This window comes from Phascolarctos cinereus, unplaced genomic scaffold (genome assembly GCF_003287225.1).
Source record: "Phascolarctos cinereus isolate Bilbo 61053 unplaced genomic scaffold, phaCin_HiC Scaffold_9;HRSCAF=440, whole genome shotgun sequence".
NCBI classification, from domain to species: Eukaryota; Metazoa; Chordata; class Mammalia; order Diprotodontia; family Phascolarctidae; genus Phascolarctos; species Phascolarctos cinereus.
The window spans coordinates 37,796,745-37,821,593 of NW_027556402.1; the positions used below are offsets into that span (position 1 = coordinate 37,796,745).

General features: G+C 37.4%; 1 protein-coding gene across 2 annotated transcripts in view; it reads left to right on the plus strand.

The window, feature by feature from the left end:
* Window positions 1-1,147: 1,147 nt before the first annotated feature.
* Window positions 1,148-24,849, plus strand: part of UNC5C (unc-5 netrin receptor C) — a 401,391-nt gene continuing 377,689 nt past the window's right edge. The window contains exon 1 of one of the 2 annotated variants that reach the window (XM_021008379.2): window positions 1,148-1,682. In XM_021008379.2, coding sequence (XP_020864038.1) covers window positions 1,568-1,682 — 115 coding nt within the window. In that variant the 5' untranslated portion in view covers window positions 1,148-1,567. The remainder of the gene's footprint in view (window positions 1,683-24,849) is intronic. The other variant, XM_021008380.2, reaches the window with a different exon arrangement.

A 24,849-nucleotide genomic window follows, 5' to 3' on the forward strand; every position in this document is an offset into this window, starting at 1 on the left:
TCCTTAGACTAGGCACCCAGGTGTTTATATTGTGGCTAAGGTTAAGGATCCCCTATCGGTGACGCTCTACTTTAATTCTCCCCCAGTACAATTTCTCATTTTAAGTGTGGTGGAGAGTATTTGCCCATCACTCTTGGCTGAGCATTTGAAAATCCTGGCATTTATTAATTCCTAGTTTCTGTTCCTCTGTGACTCTTACACCGCCTTTCCTCTAGAACGGACCAAGGCATACGGTACAAACAGTGAAAATAGTAAGTATGACCTTACTTTGGACGGATGGGTTTTCATTAGCCACCGTACCCCCGGGGCAATTCTGTTAGCTAGCATTGGACACAGAAGAGTCACAGGCAAAAAATCCCACGGTGTCACTAACTACTAGAGAAGACACTAAGAACTCCAGAAGTGGTTGTCACTGAAAAAGCTTGATGTCTCTTTCCCCACCAAGGTACTTCCCAGAACCCACCCAGACTCTTCCTGATCTGGTTCAGTAGCCAAAGTAGGAAGAAGAATCCAGTCCAGAGCAGTCTGGCTCAGGCTTTGCTGCTACCTCGGAGAAGGCAGCGAAGGGCCAGGCTCCATTGGCTGGAACAACGTGCCCGGGCGAGCGCTCCCTCTCGCAGTCCCAGTATAACATGCCCTCGCTGCAGTTTCTCCTCTCTCTCCTAGTTTCGTGTGTGTAGAATGTATAACATACATCAACATAGGATGTGCATGCCTGTCTAGCCCTCCAGATTGCATAACGCACCACACACACGAGCGCGCACACACACACACACACACACACACACACACACACACACACACACAAATACATATACTCGCGCGCGCACGCATAGTCTCAGAGTTAAGATGCTCTGTCTCTGCCTCCGTGGCAAGGTCCAGCAGATTCCGGGAGACTTGAGGCCAAGACTATGAAATGAGCATTCCTGGACACTTAGTAGCTATCGCCAAGACACCTTTCGTCTGCCACGCAGTTGTGCTGAGAAAACTGAGATTGGAAGAGGGAAGCCCCTCACTCTTCTCTCCCTCCCTCCTTCCTCTTCTTCCTCCTCCTCCTCCTCCATCTCCTCCCCCTCTCCTAGAGCCTGTGTGCGCTCTGCTCAGCGAAGGGGCCGCTATAAGCAGTGGTGGCTCTGGGCGCGGTGCTGCTGCTGCTGCTGCTGCTGCTGCTGCTGCTGCTGCTGCTGCTGCTGCTGCTGCTGTTGCTGCTGCTGCTGGAGCTGTTGCTACGGCCAGGGGACGTCCTCGGGCTCCTGGGACTTCCCAAGTGGTGACTGCTGGACACGAACACAGAGACGCGCCCCGGTTCTGCCAGTTGGGAGACGCGCCCGGAGAGTCCTCTTAGAACTACTGCTCAGCGGCTCCCCTCTTTGCAGCCCCGCCTCGCCCTGCTCTTCCAGAAAGTGGAGTGGAATAGTTGGGGGGAGGGAGGTTCGCCTACTGGTTTTTCAGCTGCTTTTTGCACAGAATTCTGCTGTTCCCGGGCTCTCTTCCCCCCGCCACCCGCCTTCCACTTTTTTTTTGTCTATTTGGGTGTTTTTGTATCTTACTTGTCCCTCCAGTCAAGATGAGGAAAGGTTTGGAGGCTACATGCGGATTGGGACTGGGATACATGCTGCAGATGTTGGTGTTACCTGCCCTAGCCATCCTTAGCGCCAGCAGCCCGGGCTCGGCAGCCCAAGGTAAGCGAGGCGCCCCCATGCGCCCCACTCCGCCAACCCCCGGAATTTCTCAGCTCCTACTGATTGCTTTTGACTCAAAGCCGCCCCACTTTCCATCTCCCCACTAACTCCAGAGGGCTTCGTTTTTACGTTTCTATTTTTCCACAGTGTGGTGTGGGGCGTGTGTGTGTGTATGTGTGTGTGTGTGTGTGTGTGTGTGTGTGTGTGTGTGTGTGTGTGTGAGCGCGGAGGGTCAAACCAGTGGGGCACAATTCGTATATGAGCTGCCGCCTCTTGGAATGAATAGACAGTGTATGTGTCTTCACTTTCTGCTGCACACATACTCATCACAGTGTTGCATGCACACATACACACACACACACACAGAGTGTGTTGCGTCTGTGGACATACAAGAGTTCCTTGAATTCATTGAGATGGACAGTACCTAGAGACACCACAGAAACATATTCTTGGTGATTCGTGCTTCGTAGGTTGTGTGGTTAGTGTTGACTCTGAAAGTGCTAAATGTCTTTTATATTCTGTGCGGTCGTACGCGCGTGTGTGTTTGTGTTTCGTTTCTTACCACGAGCAGGAGCAGCCGCCTTAAGGAAGCTGCTTGCTAAAAGAAAGAGCTAGACACACTTTGAAGTGCAAACACCCGTTGGTTGCTTCTCCAGAAGCGCGGGTGTGTGTTTGTGTAACAGCTCACACGAAACCCCCAGAGCAGTAAGTAATTGAGCTTGGGCACCAGTGAATGCATTCCTCCGCACCCACTGCCGCCCTCCCCAGCTCTGCAGAGAAACTTCCAACACTGGCATTCAGGGATACTCAGCTCAAGCCTACTCCGAGCCCTGCTCCCGGGCGCTGCTACCTTATTTCCTCCCTTTACGAATGCCTTAAAACAAACTAACAAAAAAGTCTAAGGCGCTTGCAAGGACTAAATGGCGGGAGCGACATGCAGGATAGGAAGGGAAGAAGGACGCGGAAGGCAGAGGAGGTCAGATGAGAGTTAAGCTGGGATTTTTGGTGGCAGAGTCTAAAGTAGTGGCAGTTGTCCTTGGCTTTCCTGGGAATCTGAGAAGACGGAAGGGAAGGAAGAAAATACCTATTGCAGCCCGAGCCCTCCTCTCTGAAACAGGAGCTCCCCCAGCCTTGGAAACACAGAAGTGGCTGTAGACATGATGGAGTAGCAAGAACCCTGCAGTTGGAATGAGGAGATGAGTTCAACTCAAGCTTTGGCTACTCCCCTACTATTTACTATACCCGGTGACCTTGGACAAGTGGCTTACCTCCCCCAGCCTTTAGTGACCAAATGAAGGGCTTGGGCTATGTGAATTCTGAGGTGCCTTCTAGTTTGCAATTCTCTGATCCCTCCAACAGTCAGCTCTGGGCTTGGCTGTCACTCCTGTGCCGGAGCTCTGAAGGAGCATGCCGTCTTGGCTGCCGATTTCTTCTTCCCAAATTCAGCGAAAGGGGAGCTCTACCATGCCAGAACTCCAAGATCGAATTCACTTCATTTACCGAGGTGGAGGGCTGTGGGGAGAAAGAGGCAGGGTAGCCCTGGCCTACGAAGAAATGATTAGTAATTCTTTTTGAATTACTCATGCAGTAGGAAAACATACATATAAAGTGTAGAAGTTAATAAATTCATCCTTCCCCTCTCCACCAGCTGCCCTGGAGTTCTACTGTGGTGGTGGTGTTGTTGTTTGTGCCTCCAATCCTAGTCTAGTCATGATTGTAGAAGATTTTTGGATAAAACTCGGTGGAAGAGGGTCTTAGCTTTTCAGAGGTTTCTTTAAATTGGTTAAAAGACCTCGGAATGGAAGGAGAAAGAAGTCATGAGCTCATCCTGAGGAGATCAGCTGGGGGTGGGGGGAAAGAGAGGCTTTCCTGTTACAACGATAGAAAAGATGGTCTAAACCATAATTAGGGGGGGGGGGGAGTGAAGAAGAGATGAGAACTAGATGAGAATAGATCAAGTTAAGAGCTCCAAAGATTCCTTTCTAGTTCATGCAAAGAAATATTTAAAAGACTAATGACTGGGAAATGCAAGATCAATAAAGGTAATCACCATGAAGGATAAGTGGGTTAATATTAAGAAAAGAAGAAAGGGAAAAAGTAAAAGATGCCCAACACAGAAAGACTGGATGTTTGCTTACCCCTCCCACCAGAATTTCTTTATCCATCACTTTAATTTCCCCAACTAGCTAAGAAATTGTTTGAGTGTTGCACCCACCTTACCCCAAAGGACTAGGTCTTTCATAGGAGTCCTCTGTTTATCCCAATGGAAAAATAATTGTAGTCTTAATTATTGTGTGTGTAAATTCAATATAAATCTTTTTTCCATTTAGTTCATTCAATTCCTTGAATGTCTAAATAGGTGCTCCTTTATGTTATCTGAGTCATGTGGTCCATAAAATTCCCATTTCCCAATTCATCACTTTTATCATTGTTATTACCTACTTTCAACTACATCAGCATTTCTACTAATACATTGTTAGCCCTTGAGTGAAATTATAACACAGGCACACAAAACTGGACTATTCCTGTTTAGTCGCAAGCCCTTCCTTTCCAGTGTATTTCTTATTCAGTAAAACTTTGGGTGTCTTATATCACTCACACCTCCTTCCTTATTCCAATCTTTTTTTTCTCTTATTGCTGTTTCCCATCCCTTAAGATAAGAAAGTATTTCTTTCTGGATAGTTTAGAATGGCATGATTGCTTCTTCCGTGATAGAATTTTCATATTCTGATCTCAAAGTGGTAGAAATAAACTGATTCTGTGGTTTAAAATACCATAAATAATTAAGTTAATTGAACTACTTTTAAATTGGAAGGATGATTGTACTTATTGTCTTATTAAGAAGAATGTTTCCAGGAGGGATTTTAGGCTTAGATTTATTCAATCATTAAGAAAGAAAGAAAAGAGTAAAAGTTAAAGACAGCTATACTTTTTTTCTATTTATGAGTGTATCAAATGCAATATGTAACTATTTAAAATAAAAACAAGAATATGGTTAGCTGATATTCCTTATGAAGATTATTAAGCCTTTAGGCAATGACTTTTTTGTCTCTATTCTCATTGTCTCTATTCTCTTCCTGGGTGGCTGAGAATCCTTAGCTCTCAGGGATTTGTGCTTGCTTTGGTTGGCAGAAATGAAAGATCTTCATAGGTTAAAGACTGGATTATGTGTGTGTGTGCGTATGTAGATACTTTCAATTCTCTCTCAAAATCAGAGTTCTGTCTTGCCTTATACAAACAATTTTAGCTCTGGACTTCACAAATCTGCTATTAGCTAGCACCAACTAGTGTTCTATGTGCTAACACCACTACCAAACATGAAGACAATTTCAGAAAATGCAAACCACACCAGAGTATAATAATCTTGCATTAGTTTATGGAGTATTGAACATGAACAATGAAAATTTACACATCATTTGTTGCTATATATCACATATAATGTATTTATGTATGTATGCATATTTATATTTTAGTAGTCACAGCATATTGATAACTTGGTCAGTCAGTCAGTCTACTAGCATTTTTTTGTAATGCCAGCCAGGCACTGTGCTTGGTGTGGGATATACAAAGTGGGTGGGGGGAATAATCTTACACACACACACACACACAAACAAAAACAAAAAACACTTCTTGCTTTCAAGGAGTTCACAGTTTAATGATGATATATTAAGTAGGAGTCAGAGACAGCATATAGAAATGTGGCTTTTAACAAAGTTGGAAACAATAATTCCACTATTTTTTGTTCTCATTTTTATATGCAGAAAAACCAAATCTCTCCATTCTATTAATTTGACATTCATTATCACTCAGACAAGGAACAATTTACTTCTCTCTAAACAAAGCAATTTTTCAGATAGTAATTGGTAACATTAAAATATGTCGGGAGGAAAACTTCAGGAACAAACTTTTAAGCTCTCATGAACACTCAAGTATAATTTACAGGCCCACAAAATTGATATGCTAATTTATATATGATTCTTATTTAGGAAAAGCAAATTCTCTGAGGATATCTACTAGGCATCAAATTGACTAGGCAACCTCATTTTCTCACTTTGAGTTATTATATGTTTGAAAATAATAAAAAAAAATTATTATATTTAAATGTTCCATAATACAGATTCCTTCCTCCAACCCCTGTAGTTCAAACTAGGGAGGTTTAACTGTATGAAATAGTTAATTCTTTTCTTCTCTGATGTAGGTCAGTGACTTTCTAGAGCAGTAGAGGGAGTAATTCTTAAAAGAAAAAAAAAGAAAGAAAGAAAGAAAGAAAGAGAATTTACCAGAATTTGATTAGAACTACTAGCTCATGCCTCTTCTTGACAGATAATAAGAAAAGTTGAAATTCAGCAGCCTATGATCTTTTAGTCTCAGGTATCATCTTTTTGAGTTAATATTTTTATATAAAGCAGCATAAAGGGAAAATATAGGGTGTCCCAAAAGTCTTAGTGCAGCTTTACCCCTTATTAGTTCACAGCTGCACTAAGATTTTTGGGACATGCTATATAGTATTCTATTTGTCCCATAAACCAAATTGAGTAAGAGTATGGGGCTAATATAACAGGGGGTAGGGTTAAGTAAGGAACAGAATGCTCAAATTAGAGGTAGGAGACCTTGGTTCACAATCCCTGTCGGACACTTACCTGTTGGGTGACCATCTGCAAATCATAACCTCTCAGAGCCCAAGTTTCTTCATCTTTGAAGTAGAGTTGATGCTATGGCATCCTTTGTGGCAAGGACAGTGCTTTACAATCCTTGAAGTATTATGTAATTATAAGTAGTTATTATATAGGGACAGGCTCCTGTGTATTTGGGAATGGAATGCATTCATTTATTCCACAAAGATTTATTAGGCATCTAGTAGGTAAAGAAAAAGCATTTTGAGAATGGGGGAGGGGAATGGGATAACAAAGTTAAAACATGATGCATGCTTTTAGTGCTTAGAGTCTAAAAAGGGAGTAAGACAAACCCAAGTATTAAAAACAAACAAACAAAAAGACATAGTAGGTGCATCAGAAAAGAATATTTTCCCCATAGCCACACATAACACTGTTGCACTTCACCTCTCTAAGGCATTCATACAATACCATGAAGCTTAGCCTGAGAGTGCAGGGACCAAAGGTTGTCAGTGAATATGGTTATACCATCTCCACTTGGACTCAACTCTGCACACAAGTGGTCAAGAAATAAAAAGGTTGAAGGTCAGCAGTGCTCGGAGTTTACTATGGGTAGAAGTACACTAATTTTTCAGTCCCTCAGAGGCACTACATCAGATACCTGGGAGATGCTACTAAGGAACATGGGAGGTGCCAATCAGACTTTGATGCTGCAAATGCCATCCCTTCCTTATTCATTCCCTTCATTGTTGACATCTGGAGATTAAAATCTTGTGCTAATCACAAGTTGTTCTTCTATTTGTTACCTGAATCCTTTGCTACAATCTATAGCTTTGGCCTTCCTCTCTTCCTAGCTCTGCCCGCATTACACAGACACATATGCCTTTAGGCACAAAAGCTATCTGCAAATGTCTTGAAGGGTTGGAATTGGGTCAGAAAACACCCAACTCAAAGCCCATGGCCTACTGACAGTAGGTTAGTAACATTATCTATCATATAGAAAAGAAAAATAGATTTTCTTACATATGAGCATATAAGTGTGCATTCCCTCAAAGGGAATAGTTAACTTTATAATCTACAGTATAAGAGTAAGAAGGGAATTGGAGTAGATAAATAGATTTCCATTTATTCAATTTATTGTTTGTGATATTTCTTGTATGTTAACGTGGATAAACATTAAGTTCCAGTATGACTATCACTACTTGGTGGGAGTTGGAGTTTTGACATGCTCTGATTTCTAATGTCATCTTTTGGCCAAGAGCTGTGATTTAGCTGCAGATCCCACCATAGTGTTTTCATACTACCCAGAATTGAGCCAATTTTTTCTCCTCTTGACTTGTAACTGTGCTTCATTATTGATTAATTGATTCTCTACTCCCCACCATCCCTAAATCCTCTTTATTTCTTACCTGAGTTTATAAAACCTATCTATAGGAATCATCTTCATTTTCATTATTTACCAGGATCTGTTATTGTTTGTGGATTTTCTTTTCTTTGGACATGAGTGAAAAGAACAGAGAATTGCTCCAATTTCCCTTAGTTTAAATAGTTTTTCCTCAGAGAAATAATGTTATGGTCCTTTATACTTCATCTTTTGAACTGGAGCAATGAGGCCTTGAGCAAGTGGGTGTGTTATTTTTTTAATAGCTTCTTTTTCCATTACATAAAAAATAAATCTACTAATTGAATAATGTGTAGTGGGTGTTGTTTTTTCTTTGACTCTAGAGCCAAATACTTTCCTAGTGTCCAAGACATTCAATATAAACCATTCTATGGGAGTCTTTTCATAATCCAATAAAAACAGAACTCTCATTAGATTTTTGTCTCTTCTCTACTTGACTGTCTTGGAATTATGAAAATGTTTTCCCTCTTATCATGACATTTCTTAATATGAACTTTTATTAGGCAAACAGACTACTGTGAAATAGATATTTTCCTCTAAATGTGCCATTAATTAAAAATGAATGATTTTCAAGTGAAACTGAAACTGTGACTTCCCTTATCAAGGTTTTTCTACCACTGGCAAGAGTGTTCTAGGCAGCTAGGGTGGTGCAGTGAGTAGAACGCAGAAGATACATCTTCATGAGTTCAAATCTGGCCCCAGACATTTACTAGTTGCATGACCCTGGACAAGTCACTTAATCTTCTTTGCCTCAGTTTACTCATCTGTAAACTGAGCTGGAGAAGGAAACAGCAAACCACTCAGGCGTCTTTGCCAAGAAAACCCCAACAGGGTCACCAAGAGCTACATATGACTGAACAAGGGTCACCAAAGGCTACATATGACTTGAAAGCCCAGAGCTTTCAAGTGAAGATTAAAAAAAGTAATATATGGAATCCCCTGTTTACTTAAAACATATACCATCACCCAAATGTAGGGCATGGTGTTAAAGTTTACTCCAACACTAATTAAATTAAAGTTATAATTTAAAAAGAGAAGTATAAAAGAGCCATATGTGCAGAGATTTGTCTTAACTAAGTGTACCCTTTATTATTAGTGCAAGAAGCATTTCAAAATTGCTTGGTGTGGAAAAAGTATGCCATGTGAACAGTCTAACCTTTGGAGGATACAATTTTTAATTAAATACTCAACCATATCTCATTGCCAAAGTGGTAGTGGTATCTATGGGGGAGGGGGAGGAGTGGGGTAAGAATTAATTAACTTGATATGCCAGTTAGATATTTTTATCTTAAATAGTATAGCCAGAAATAATCATCTTAATATAAGATATTGATCCATCAACTTTTAGCTCCACTTACCAGTCTTGTTCAATCATTTACTTATTTTAAAATATTATGTGAATAATTGCTTTACCTTCATTAATCATTTTGTCATGGATCCTTACCTAATGTCATTTCTCAGCCATTATGAAAGTCATAAAATGCCTTGTAGAACTGAGCATGTGTTATCTTGTCTTTTCACTGAGAAACATAAACAGCAGAAAGATCTCCCCTATATTTAACCAGTTTATTGGTGAATGCTAACATTTCTCATTTTTTAGTCGATTTCAGGAATTGATTTTCTGATCAGCCATTATCCAATTGTTGCCATCATTTACTATCTTCTTTCTCTTTTTCAATTGGGAGGGAGGAGAGCATGTACATAACAATTAGTTTCCTAAATAAAAGATTTCTTTTTAAAATAACTTCTGCAAATTAGTTACCCAGAAAGGTGCTTGACAATCTAAATATGTTTTTCCAAAACTCAGGAAAATTACTTGCTAAGCCAACCTACAAAACAAAAGAGAAAAAGCAGTGACTGGAAAATATACTTTAATGGTTTTTGAGCAAAGGTATTGTTAATTAAATAAAATGTAGACATTAAGTACAGTAAGTTTGGTGGTTTAATCAATGTCTGTACTTAGAGACTATGGGATATTTTTAGAGCTAAATTCAGTCTTTCACTTGGAAGTTAATGGAAAAATCTAGGCAAATATTCTATATAGTATATGGATATATGAGTTTGTTAATTGCACTTAAGTCAAGGTTTTAAAGACCCTCAAACTATTTGAAAAATTCAATCAGGTTTTATAGTACTTTGCAATTATTATAACCACAAAACTGCTCATTTTATACTAGAACCAAATAACTTTTTTCTAATTCAAAAAGTTTTTTGGGAGGGAGGATAGGAAGTGTTTAAACTAAAAAACTAAAAAACTAAAAAAATACCCCACAATTTTAATACTTTCATGAGTCAGGAAGAGAATACATAATGTTAATTTCCTTTTTGATATTATTTTAATTAAGGGTAGTAAATTTTGAATTTTGCTTTCTATAATGAGCAAATGTTATATTTTTATCTTGCTTTGAGTAAAGAGAGCAGAACTTGCATTTGCTAAATAGACACATTGCAGCCACCCAGTGGAAGTGTTCAAGTTTAGAAAGCAGTAATCTTGTCATTTCTATGGATAAAACAGTAATTACCTGGTCTGTCATTTTCATTAGCCTTTTTCCTTTTCATTTTATATGGAATGATGAACCAGGGTTAGCTTTAAGTAGTAAGTTAGAGATCAAATGCAAAGAATGAAAGAGCAAGAGGAGTGTGTGTGTGTGTGTGTGTGTGTGTGTGTGTGTGAGAGAGAGAGAGAGAGAGAGAGAGAGAGAGAGAGAGAGAGAGAGAGAGAGAGAGAAAGTACATTTTCTTTTCCCAGTCAGTCAAAATCACTACCAGCCAAGTATGCCAAATGAACACAATACAGAAACCTAGCTTTGTGCTAACTGCTTTAAGGGACTGAAAAAGAACATGTGTAGTCAAATGACTTATAAGTGCTCCCTGGAGTTAGTATACGAGATCAGGATTACATCATAATATTATTCATCAGGCCCTTTGACATATAACTTTTGCGTAAATGTTGTCTTGATGTCTAGTAATGGACTTATATTTTCTATAATTATAAAGCAGATTTAATAACAAAAATACATATTGCTTTCAATGTTTGATTGCCTATTTAGAGCCTGAAACAGAGTAAAGCAATATGCTAATGGTAAATATCCAATTTCAGATCTTTGTGATTGAAGTCAACATTGATTTTAAAGGTGGTTTTATATGCAACGCAGGCAGTTTGTAAGTCCCATGCTTACAATGAGAACTACCAGAATATTTAGAGAAATTTAAATTTGTCTCATTAATTAGTATCCAGAATAATTTAAGGAAACGTGGAGTTTAACAAAAAAAAATAAAGTAAAAAACTCGAGAGTGTCAGGCATATTTTGCAATATTAGATACACTGATTTTTATCATTATGTTATAGAAAATTTCCCAGAAAAGTGACATATTTCTAAGTAGCAGATACTGGATCTGATTTATATGGGGCATTTAACAAATGAATCATTTTTAATGTGGGTTATCTTTCCTCAATTCTTTATATGTTTTGTCTTAGAAGTTTACCTGCTAATGGAAGTAGTCTCATTAGCTGGTACTGACTTTACATTTTCAACATGGCTATGTTGCTAATATAAGTATTGATGCATTTAATTTGGCAATACATAGATATAATCTCAGAATATGCTGAAAAACCTAAATGTGATAGAAGACTTGAAATGTCCCCTAGAGGTCATTGGAAAATTTCCTAGGCACATACACTGCATCTACCTTCATGATATGTATTGCCCTAATGTCTACCAGAGGGCTAAATGGGAGAAGGAGAGGTTTCAGATATGTGATGTAACAGTAATTTTTACTTTCATCTTCACTGAAAACGTAAAAGTGTAAAAAATTACATTAACAATATAGCACTGAAAAGCAGGAAACCCAGAGTTTTTCTTGGTTTGGTTAGGGGAAAGGACATGCTAATTTGAGAAGTATAGCATTCTATCAATAGTATAATAGAAAATATGCGACAAACCTTTCAGTGATTTTTCCTAAATAGACTGAGTTCATCTCAAGTGATGTTAGAAATGAACCAAAAAAAAAAATCACAGGCAATGCCTAGGTCAAATTCAGTAAATAATATCATAGATTGAGGTTACATATGAAATACACATTACATGACACCATCAATGGATATCATTTGGCTTGATGGGTAACTGCTTCCTTCATTACTCCTGGGGACTCGTAAGTTAGCCTGATCAAATCAAGTCAACCAGCATTTATTAAGCACCTACTATGCACGTGCCAGCTAGCTCTGGTACAGCTACCGTGACCTGATATCAGTGATTCAGTCTTAGTATCTTCAGATCCAACTGGCCTCCAGTCTTAACCCTTAGCTCTTGGATGACTCAGACTCACTATTACTATCCTGGATAATCCAGGCTGGCTATCACTGCCTCTGGTTCCCAGCGAGTCCAACTCTAGAAGTGACCTGTGATCCCTTGCTTCTTCCACAACTAAATATTAGTCAGGAGATGCCCTTGGTTTCCGAGGTAAAGGTTTCACATGACTGACTTCCCTAACCTTTGGATACTGCCAAAATATAATTTATTCACCATCTTAATCCTCTCCTTTTGAGCCTTTATCTTATAGTTGTTCCTGCTGCCTGGTATTAAAAGATGACTGAGGCAGGGGAAATGGCCTCAGCAAAACAGAATTTACATATAGTGATAACATTTCCTGGTGGAACTCATTTCAACCTGTTGGTAAGGCAGCACTTTTTGTATCACCAATCACCTTCCTCTCTTCTAAGAATATGTCTGTGGATTTAGATATATAGAGCCCATGGAATAGGCCATCTATCTCCCTTCAAAACTAGTGCACACTAAACTAATTGATGGCTAGTTCTGTGATACAGGTCAGGAAAACACTAATCAGCTTAGTGTTGGTTAAAATATGTTAGTGGTTTGCTGTCTGTCCATACTTGAATTTGGGCTCTAAATGAAGTATGGAAATTTATCAGTGACAGCTTACTTCAAAGTCAAGAGCTCCATTTTGTGGATGGCATAATTGGCCTCAGTATCAGTGAGCCCTCTGTTGACAAATTAAATAGGTTTCTAGTGGACCTCTCTCTCCTTGTCTAAATCTTCTCTCAGAGCTGATAGGCTAACATACACATGTAATTTCAAGGGCATGGTTTGGTTTGCATAAGCCAACATTGCTGACTTCACGAGGCAGCTGATCATCCTTAAAGGCTTGTTACATATCTCATCCCAATAATTTCCAAATGGTGCCTATGGCTTCAGGCTAGATTTCCACTTTCTGCCTTTCTGCTCATGACTCTTCTTAACCATATGCTCACATGTAAGTGGAAACAGAGGTATTTCTTTGGCTAAATCAGGACTGTGCATATTAGAAAATCCTTAGCACTTCTCTGGGACTGTATGTTAAGTGTTCTGAGGGACAATTATCCTTAAATGGCTAATGTCAAAGTTGCTGAAATTCTATATCTTGTGAACTCATTCTTTTTGTAACATATAGTATACCTTCTCTCAGTAATATACATACATATTGATATAAATATGTGTGTAAATATATGCATATGGATATGGGTATATCATTTTATGTAGTGGCAGATTGGCTTAATTTTAGTACAGGACCTGAGATGGAAAGGCAGGTTCCAATCTATCCTCAAACATTCAATAGCCATGAGATCCTACGCAAGTCTCTTAATTCCACACGACTTGCCAAAGAATCTACTAAATCCACTATTCTGCACTTCTCTACTAAATTGGGAGACTTGCTGAGAAGACCCTTCATGGATGGAAATAGAGAGCCTTCCTATATGTCTACTTTTATATATCGAAATATAAATATTTATAATGAAAAGTTTGTAAAATCAGAGGACAAGATTTCAATGAATTGTATTAACTTTCATTGTTGTTGTTCAGTTGTTTCAATCATGTCTGACTCTTTACTCCATTTGGGGTTTTCTTGGCAAAGGAACTAGAGTGATTTGCCATTTCCTTCTCCAGCTCATTTTACAGATGAGGAAATTGAGGTAAACAGGGTTAAGTGATCTGCCCAAGGTAACAGAGGTAGTAAGTGTCTGAGGTCACAGTTGAACTCAGATCTTCCTGACTCAAGACCCAGTGCTCTATTCACTGTGCCACCTACCTGCCCTTTTAACTTACATACTGCATAGAAATTCGAAAGCAAAACTTCCAGGAAGAAAATATTTCTAAAATATTTTTCTAAAGGTGTTTAGAAAAGGTTTCTAAAATGTTTTTCTATTGATGAAGTTTACAGGTTTTTCATAAGAAATTATTTCTACCTTTAAGAAAAACATGGAAATTTTTATATAGTTACATATCATATCTTGAACATTTGACACATATTCAAAGATATCTTCTTCAGAAATTGACAGGGAGGACATAGGTTATTTTATATACATGTATGTGCATGCACAGAGTTTTTAATGTCCATCAGAGAGTTTCTTGTTTTATTTATGTGTGTATTTCTCTCCCTTTTAAAAAATAATTTTGGCTAATTAAGTGGCAAATCAATTCATCATAGATTAGGGAAACACATTTTCTACTTCTTACTCTTCATCCCAAATGTTACACTCTATTTTGTTCCATGAAATAATAGGTGGGTCTAGTATTTTGAGTTTCTGACAGATAGTTAATGCAATTACATTGTATATGACATATCATTAGTCTGCTGATATTTCTGAAAGGAACAAATTTTCTCATATTGTCAGATATTGATATGACAAGTTTTGGACCTTACTGTTTTACAAACGCTTATTTCAAGTGGACTGTATGGACCTCCACTTATTCCCCTGATCTGTAGGACATATTTTTGCTAGCAAGAGGAAAAAGTGCAGCTTTTCAAACATGCATGAACTTTGATATCTTGTCCTCAACACACATGCATGGCTATCTCTCTTTATTCTCTTTGGAGAAAATGTTGTAACTTGGGGACAGATATCACTTCCCTTGTAAGCACCCTGTGCATGTGGAGAACGGTTAAATTGTTTTATGTTTTGCCCAGTAATTGAAAGGTGGGTTTAGGCTAATCCCAGTCTGAGGAATTACTAATTTATCTTGGAATTCCCCAGATCTCAAATACATAGTATTGGTTCTGACTTTTACTCATTACATTTATTTTTCTGCTTTTTTATAGCGGAGTTTGAGTTGGATAAAAGGGGCCATCCCAGGGAGCACAGACCTGGAGCTCTCCTGGAAACTTCTTGGGGACTTCAGAGACACGAATGAATCAGTCTTTGATCTCATTGGAGCTAATGAACTCCCTGACTGCTACTGCCCAAGAAGGCTTGGTGGTTTAGTATTAGATGGCAAAACCTGATCTTCTTACCAACTCATGACAGGGGCAGGGGGAGCAGGAACCGTATCCATTAAAGAAGACTCAGCTTCTGTCTGGCTCTTCCTTAACCCTCTAGGTAGAATCTTGTAACTCAGATTTCCATTGAGAAATGGAAATGTTGCCTTTCTCCAACCTGGCAACAGATTGATGTCATCCATGTCACAGCTAGTGAAGAGGACTCAGCTAGGAAAGTTTACCCCTAGGCCTTTAGCTACCTTTTTCACTTTTATGTATTTTTTTAAAAATTTTTCTGATGTCAGATAAATTAGTATCTGTCCCAAGAGGGACACGTCCAGGTTTGGAGACAGCCATTATGATTTTGAAGTGTGGAGGTGCTGGGTCCTTTCAAGGTATAGAATTGAATGGCATCCAGGATGGGAGTCCCCTGGCACCACTCCAGTGATCTTGGAGAGGACAGCCACCAGCAAAAGGATTGGCCCAAGCCTGACTGTATTAGAATAGACAACGCACGTATGATGTAAAATGTGAAATTCCTAATCAGCAATTCCACAAACACCATTAGATTTAGATGGCTTTGAGCATTGATCTAGTAATGGTAGTCTGCAACATCTAGTTTGTAATGGTCGTCAGCCCTGTCATTTGTGCAGTGGAAGTCTTGCTTTCAACAAGCACTTTGAGATTTTGCATTGTAACGTTTGTGTGTGTATGTGTAAGAAATAAATACCTATCCCATGCCTGTTTTCTTATTATATATGTAATATCTTTCTATTTCCGCCTTTTGAGGAAACCCTAGATTTGAACCTCAGCTATAAGTAATTTCCCCCAGGTGCTTAGGGTGGATTTAATAAGTTTAAGAGTGGTAAGGAAAGGGAGCTTCCCTCAGCCCACCCCCCCAGCTTTTTTTAAAGGCCAGACTGTCTCCAAGACTGAATCTTCTCCTGGACATAACGCCTATGTAATGAAACCAAACGGCCCCTTAGGAAGAGGAAGTGAGTGCAATACTTCAGCCCCTTAGGCCCAGCCATGGTTCTTCAATGTTAAGGTTTTTTTTTTTTTCAATGAGCTCAGTATTTTTTTAAATGTTGCTTAAGGGAATAAAATTGAGAATTTAGCCAGCATATAGAAAAGAAGTACTTTTTTCTCTAAATTTACCTTTGAGATCATATAATACATATAATTACATATTACAATATATGATTATGTGTAATATATATTTTGTATATCTTCTAGATCACATAACTGTATAGTAGACTAAGATCTTATATTTAAGTGGAATTTTTGGCATAGGGCCAAAGGCAGGAAGGCTCTTACTGCTCCCCCTTAGTTAATACCCCTCCAGTTTATCCAAAAGAAAGGCCAGGAAGCAGTCCAGGACAAACAAGAGATTTTGGATTTCAGAAAACTCCTAACAGTTCACTTAGCTAGCATACCATACAGGTAGCATTCATATTTGAATTGGGTTATGGTTATTTTCACTACAAATATTTTTTTTTAAAAAACTCAGTAGTTCTTTGCTTCAAAAAGAATCATTTCAACTGCACCTCCAAACTTTTTCCAATTCCCTGCCCAAATCTTGCAAAGGGATTTTGCCAGTTTAATGCTGAATTAAAGTTAATAAGTGGGCCTTAAAGATAACAGCAGATTCCAGAGACTGCAGGGTTTGTTTTGTATTCAGTGACAGTCACTAAATCAAGGGAAGGAATGTTCCAACAGCACACTTGAGGAAAAGTGATTTTCATAGAAAGGAGTCATTCCTGCTAATAGCCAGTAACTACGGATAACCCCACTGACATTAAAAGTCCATTAGCTAAGCCCAGTTTAAACAGCAGCTGATGCCATGTCAGCTACATGGACACTAAGAATTCTTTCATGTAATGCAGCAAGAGTAATGCTGGGATGGTTTTTTTCCCCCTAAAACTATGTACATTAAGGAAAGCAAATGTCATCTGATAGTAGCAGTTAGGTTCCTGCTAAAAAAGCATAGTTTGTAATAAAAGTCACATAATGATTTGTATAAAAACAAGATCTAAGAGAAAAACTTTGAGGTTTTATTAATGGGAGAAATTAAATGTGCTCAGACATTTCAGAGAACAATAGCTTCTATGAAAGCCTATCTTATGTTGCACTAATATTCCATTAAAATAGCATTTATTAAGTGCCTGTTATGTGTAAGCCCCCACGCTTGTGGCTGAAGATACAAATGAAAGAGTCCCTGCCCTCGGGGAACTTACATTCCACCAGGGGGGATGTGATGCATATGCAAGTAAATAAATATTAAATATGGACAAAATAATGCCAAGTAACATAAAGACACAGAGACCAAGGCCAACTAAGAGATTCAAGAAAAGTCTCATGTAGGAAGGGAACATAGGAGCTCTGCTTTGAAGCTAGAGAGCTGGAAATGAGAAAGGGATGCATCACAAATGTGAATGACTACCTGAGTAAAGGCACACAGGTGGAAAATGGAATCTGATGTATGAGAAAGGATTCGTAGGCCAGTTGGACTAGAAAGGAGAACGAACGACAGAAAATTAGAGGAAATAAGATTGAAAAGGTGAATGGAAGATATATTGTGGAGGGTTTTAATTTCAAAGAGATGATTTAAACCCAAAAAATATTGCTGAATCATAGCCTATGGATTTACTCGGTTTTTCCATATGTGAAAATATCATTAATTTCCTTCTGTGTTTGCGTGTGTATGAGACCCAGGACTTACTATGGGTTAGGTTTTGTTTTGTTTTTTTTTTCAAGTAAATTAATATGTTCTGCCTCAGATACTTCTGAAAGTAATGATATATGAGAACTAAAAGAAACATAATAGAAATGTGAACTTTTGCATTTTCTCCCCTCAAAAGTCACATTAAAGTGAATTTTGAAGTGTTAAACTATTTTCTACAGTAGATTTTAGAATCTTACTGTATGTGGTTTGATCTCTAAATGTTGCTGGCACTTGGTATCTTTTATAAATTATTTTTAAGCATCATATGAAAAAAGATATTGTTCTATATCTATGATGCCTTTGTGGTAGACAGACAGAGGCTTGTTGAGTGAGCTCATATGAGATCAGGGAAGGGGGTAGTAAGTCATTAATCAGTTACTGTCATCTTCACAACTACTGCGAAGTGTTGCAATAACCTCCTCCTCCCTTCCCTTTTCTGTTATCCATCCATTAGTGAAACCCTGTACAAGTAACAAGTGGGATGTTCCTTTCTTATATATACAACCTGAGTAAGTGTTAGGGGAAAGTATCACATAGAGATTCATAATGGAAACAAACACCCTTCCTTACCCTGGAGGTTTGCCTTTTTATGGCTTTGGGGTACTTTATTCAGTTCCCTTCTATTAAGTTGTTGCTTTTTAAAAGTTACATAATGCTTAAATTACATTTTTGTCATTGGGTATACGGTGTATACTGAGTATGTTCTCTTTTCCTTGTCTTTGAAAAGCAGCATTTAAATATAATGTTAGTGGTTTCTTCATAGTGGAAATAGTGCTGTTTAGTGTTCACAGATTTTCACATGCAAATGTCTAAAGAAATCAAGCTGTGCTGAGGGTCCATGAGCTGCTTTACTTGCAGCTCAACCAAATGTTTTATGTAGACTCTTGTCTTTAATGAATTATAAACACTCATGGATATAGTTCATACAATTATGTTACCAACCAAAATTTCATTTAACAACATATTGCATGGGGAACTTGATGAATAATCGGGTCCCTCTTACATGTAACTCAGACATTAATAACAGATGAAAATATGTCTCAGTTCAATCAGTGAGCTTTGATTTTTAGCTCTAAACCTACTTTAGCATTTGGAGTCTAAAACATGAGTTGAAAGTGACCTTTTCCATATGTTTTTCCTTTTCTGTTGCACAACACTTAATTTTATTGGAAGATGAAAAGGGAAGATCATTGTATGCAGTCACGCAATAAATTTGTACATATTTATGAACTGGGAAAATTATGGAATTGAATTATGTTGGTGCTAACAAGAGTGTGCTAGGCAGATGAGAGCTGGATAACCATAGCATTATAGTCCTGAAAAACTTTTAGGATAAAATTCTCTAAAGCCTTTTCTGAAACTTTTCCAACCTTTGATTTTTTTTCTTTTTTCTTTTCTTTCTTTTTTTTTTTTTTTGCTATGCATGGAAGAAGTAGGAGCAGAATCTTATTTCCTTGAAAAGACACCATGAAGACAAAAGCAAAACTAATTTTGACCTTAATTTTTGGTCTGCGTATCTGTATAAACTTGAAAAGATTTTCCTAAAAGTATGTTAGGAGTACTGACATTTTTATGTAATGACTATTAGAAGAAAGTTTTAATAAAGTTGTTCTTTCTAGTCCTTTATAAGAAGGAAAGGTTTAGAAGATTTCTTTATTGACAGCTAGCCATGCATCTTGCATCACATCTTTATTTGCACACAAGCACAGATGTATACTCATTGATTTCTGTTAGATCTGAGAGGCTATGAAAAATGTTCCAAATTAGAAATCTAACCACTCTCAGTTGCTCAAAAACTGTGGCTGGGGAGCAGTAGCACTGCTTTATTTCAGGTAGAATTCTGCCCATTACTATCCTTTGTCTCCAAGGTTTCTTGTTTGATGTTGCCTAGTGATGGCTGCCTAGGTACTAAGGAAACACCATGTTAATTTACAAGAAATGAACCATTAAAAAAAAATCTCAAGATCATTTGTAAGAATAATTTCTTCTTATTTATCTTGATTTATGGAAATCGTGCCATTGCACATGTTAAAATTACATTCATGATTTCCTGGGGATTTCCGTGGATTTGGCACATTTGTAATATGGAGGAAGACTTCACAAATTAAGAATATTCTTATTATATCATTGCACTTATAGTGGCAAAATTATGCTATCTTAACTCATTGCAGACATTTCATCAGTTTCTTAGAGAAAGAACGTAAATGGAGAAGCCATATTTGTATGTTTTTTTAAAACAGCTTTTGTCCTAATTACATATGTAAGTGTATAGAGATTTTTATTGTATAGGATGAGAGATATCCTCAAATCATATAACTTTGGCATGAGTTTGATCTGAAAATGACGAAACCTGATTTTTCATTTGTTGGAATATCTGCATGAGAAGATATTACTTAGGACCCACAAACGGTAGCATATTTTTTGAAGTTCAACTTGGGTGTCAACTTCCTCCTTATTCCTGTATTTAGAAGTGATATTTCTGAATGTAGAAGAGGGTAAGATGTTGTCAGGTTGAAATATAAAAGGAATCTTGTATAATCTGGCTGAAATATAAAAGGAATAAAGGGTGATTTCATGACTAAAGATGGAAAGATATTTTTGATCTAGATTGTGGAGGGCTTTGAATGCCAGGCTAAAGAAGTTATTTTCCTTCCTTTTATTTTTTTTCAGGAGACAATAAAGAATAACTAGAAGTTTGTTGTGGTTTTTTTTTAAACACATAAATGACTTTACTGGACATCAGTGTTAGGAAGATTATCAGAATAAAGTAGCATCAGTGTGAAGAATGGGTTGTAGAGGGAAGTGAAAGGAGGCAGAGAAACAACCAATTAACAAGCTCTTAAAGTACTCTACCTAACACTTAGTTAAGGAGTGAGTTATAATCATAGTAATGTGATTGGAAAGAAGGAGATGAGAGAAATATTTCAGAAATATTATTATCAAGGCTTGAGACAGCTTCCTAGATGTTGGGAGTGAAGGAAGAAGAAGAGCTAGGGATAACTCTAAGCTGGTGACCATCAACCCAAAATGGGTAAAGTTAGGAGGAAGATGTGGTTTTAGAGGGAAGAGTATAATTTTGTCTATCGACATATTGAGTTTGAGGAGTGGAAGAGACATACAAGTGAAAATGTCACTCAGGCAGTTGAAATTATGGAATTTGAGCATAAGGGATGAAATGAGACTGAAGATACAGTTCTAATAGTCATCTGAAGCTATAGATGAGATTGTCAAGGGAGATGAGGAAAGGAGAGGAGGCAAGGGGAAGGAAGAGAAGGGAAGGGAAGAAAAAGGAAAGGAGGAGAAAAGAGGACAAGAGAAGAGAAAAGAAAAGAAGATGAGAGAAGAGAAGGGAGGGTAAGGGAGAGGAAGAGAAGGGGAGGGAAGGTGAGAGGGGAGGAGAGGAGAGAAGAGAAGAGGGAAGGAAAAGGAAAAAAGAACAGAAGACTTTATATCAAAAAAAACAACTATATATAAATAATTTTAAAAGAAGAAAAATCAGTCTCCATTTCTTTTACAATCAGGAAAAAAAGGGGAATTTTTTAAAAAATGGACCAAATGCTATATGAGATTTGTGAGGTACCTTAAATTAGAGGGTAAGAAGACAAAGAGGAACCGATAGAGGCAGCCAAGAAGGAGCAATTAGAGGCAGTAGGAAAAATAGGAAGGAATTGTGTCAGAAAAAAAGAAAGAAAAAAAGATTATATAGAAGGAGAGGTGGTCACTAGTGTGAAATGCTACAAAACAGTCAAGGAGAATAAAGGCTTAGGAGAACTCATTTTCTTTGGCAGTAAACATGTTGCTGATGACCTGAAAGAGACATATTTCAGTAGCATGAAGGGAATTTCAATTAAATCATAGGGGCTTAAGAAGTAAGTGGGTGATGAGTAAGTAAATGGATGCATTGAGGGTATGCTACTTTTTTTTAGATATGTAGTAGTGAAGATGAACACAGCTAGAATGCTTGCTAGAGAGAATAACAGTATCAAGGGATGGTATTTTTAGGATGGAGGAGCCCTAAGAATGTCTGTAGGCAGAAAGGAAGGAGCAATTAGAGAATGAATGATTAAATGAAAGGAAGAAGAAATGGTCCATGGAGTGAGGCCCTGGAAGAGATGAAAGGGGACAGGCTCAAAGGAACAGGTAAAAGTTATAATGCTAAAGATTTGGTGAATGTTACATCACATTAAATCACAAACAATTTTAAATGTATGTGGCAACTTTTAAAAATTTCTGTTAAATTCAATTTAGTCTTAGGTTATAAAGATTTAGACTTTTTCTTCCATCTACACTAGATTTTAAATACATAATATCTGGGTAAGACAAAACACCCAAGAAGATGTATACCTCTACATATATTTATATATGAGTACATATATATTTTACATAGATAATGATATAATATTAAAACAGCAGAGAACAATTAGCAGGTATATTCACTGGGTTTCTGTTTACATTTTTTCAAAGGTAAGGTTTTTTTAATCAAAATCTTGACTCATTCTCAAGTATTATTATGTCAAAAAGATTTATAAATCTTGGTTCCCTGATATGAAAATGTAAGACATAAATTTCCTAATCAAAGCACAAGTTGTTACATGTACCAATGAGCACTTACTTATGAGATGATGCCATAAATAGAAATGCAATTAAATTAATAGCTCTCTTTTCTTTCATAGACTTTAGTTGGCATTTAATATGTGGCTTAACTTTGTAGGTATACATACATCCATACATATGTGAATGGGTACATACAAATAGATGTTATTTAAAACATACATATGGAGAAAGAGAAAGAAGAATCCCTCATAACACAGGTCCAGTTTTTTGGCCCATCTTTCGGTTGAATTTCAGGGAGGAAAGGAACTTTTAGCTGCTAGTGTATAAGGTTTAAATATGCTTAAATAGAAGTAAATAAATGAAAGTATTGGATTGGGAAGAATCTACATGGAGTTAGTGTTTTCCTACTCTCAGAGCAGACCCTCTCAGTGACCTTTTGCTTTCTCTATCTTATTTTTTCAAAATATATACTAACAACATTATATATGATATTCTTGCCTTAGAATATGAGAAAGCCTCATATTACTCCATTTAATCCAGAAGAAAGAAAGGATATCTGAATATTAATAAGTAAAATTATTAAGAAGCAAATCAAAGTTAAGGGATAGGAAAACATCTATTATAGAAGATCCTGAAGCAGTCAAGGATAGCTCAAGGTGGTCATATGTCCATAACATGGTGATAAAATCGATGATGATGATCATTGAGAATTACTTCCTACATTTTCTGTATCCTAGGGAACCATCAGATTGGTCCTTGGAATTGTGATACTTTTGTGATTTTATGCACATCACAAACTTTATTTTCCCCTTTAATTTTTTCCAGGAAGAAAAAAATGATCTGATATAGTGAACATTACCCTTTAAAAGAAAGATAAATAAGAATTCTGGAATTAACAGTGCGGTTTGGCCCCTGTACAATTATGAAAATCTTCTCTTATCTTTACAAGATCTTATCCCATTTAAGAGAACCAGCAGGAGCAACTTAGAATGTTTTTAATGACTTAGTAAGCCTCCTTATTTGGGGTTTTATGTTTTAAAGAGCATTTGGTCTGTAGTATTTTTCTTTGAAGATTTAAGAGGGGAAAAAAAGAAAACAAAACCTTACAATAAGCTCCAAACATTAGAAGAAAAATGCTATGTAGCTCTAATCCTCTCTCCCAGATTTTTTGCTGATTATTTTCTGAAAAACAAATAATTCTTGTTTTTTGTTTTAAAATCCAAACTGCTTTGGAAATGTCTTCTGTGTAATCACAAGGATGTTTACTTGGTATCAGTCTCTAAAAGGTACTGATTATAGATGTCACAGCATGGAATGAGTGCAGGGTAGTGGCTCTCAAGTGGGTTTGGGGGATCTTTGTCATCCCTAGGATTCTATCAAGGGGTCCACAAGGTTGAAATGATTTTTATAATAATGTGAAGACATTTTAACATCCAGTGTAGTTCATATCAACAGATAGAACCCACATAAACAAAAGCTCTTTTGAATCCTCATTTTTAAGACTCTAAAAGAATCCTGAAACCAAAAAGTTTGAGAATTAATGGAAGTAGTTATGGAAGTAGAGGCAGAACAGATGTAAGGACAAATGCCAGACAGTTTTTTATGATGTCCAGAAGACGAGGAACCTCTGTCCTCTCTTTAACCCCACTGAAAGAAAAACACAAACCTATAGACAGTTGGGTTAGTCTCATACTTCGAAGCCCCAATAACTTCAAATTACTAAATGCTACATACAGTGGTCAAAAATAGCAACTCAAGTGGGTTTCAGTAGTTTTCATCTCATTGTGTCTTGTCAATATTGACCACTTCAAAACAGCCCAAAATCAGAAGAAAAAAAAAAGTTCCATAGATACGATGCCAATACAAAGGCATCATCTCATTGGGGTTTTGTCATTTTGAACATTGGATCAAAATGATCATTGGCTATGATCACCGAATAGGAATATAATTTTAAAGCTGGAAGGGACCTTCTGGGCTATGAGATTAACTTAGGAATCTCCTTATGGAAACATCCTTCATGACAATATTTAAAATGTCTAGTTCTTCTATTTTCACCTACCCCAGAGTAAGCCAGTCATTTTTGAGGGGATATGGTGACAAGAACATTCTATTTCAGAATACAGATTATACATACTCTTGACTGTGTGCTATTTGCCTTCTCTGTAATTGTCTACTGTCTGGAAGTTGTTGGTAAGGACAAATGTATTGTCTTTGGTTTGAAACTGTTTTTCTTCAGACTAGGAAATAGTATGTCATCTTAAATATTATTTAATTAAAAATTCACTTAGCCATTCATAAGGTAACTGAAATGTGTTCTGGATTATGTTATATTACCCAACAAAGAAGAAATGTTGAAGTAAATGCTTCTTTTTGTTAAGCTTCGCTAAACACAAAGCTAACTTGTCCTGCATAATTACCCAGGGAGTTGTGCAGTGTGCTTTTACTGGTAGTTGTTTGTAATCAAGCAGACTGAATCTTGACTTGACATAAAACAGGGGAAGTGGGTAGGAGACAGGCCTGTAATTACCAGCAGCAGGTGTCCATAATGGAACACCAGGGAGATGTAGTGTCCATAATGGAATGCCAGGGAGATGTAAGAGGCAAATGCTACTTTAGGAAAGA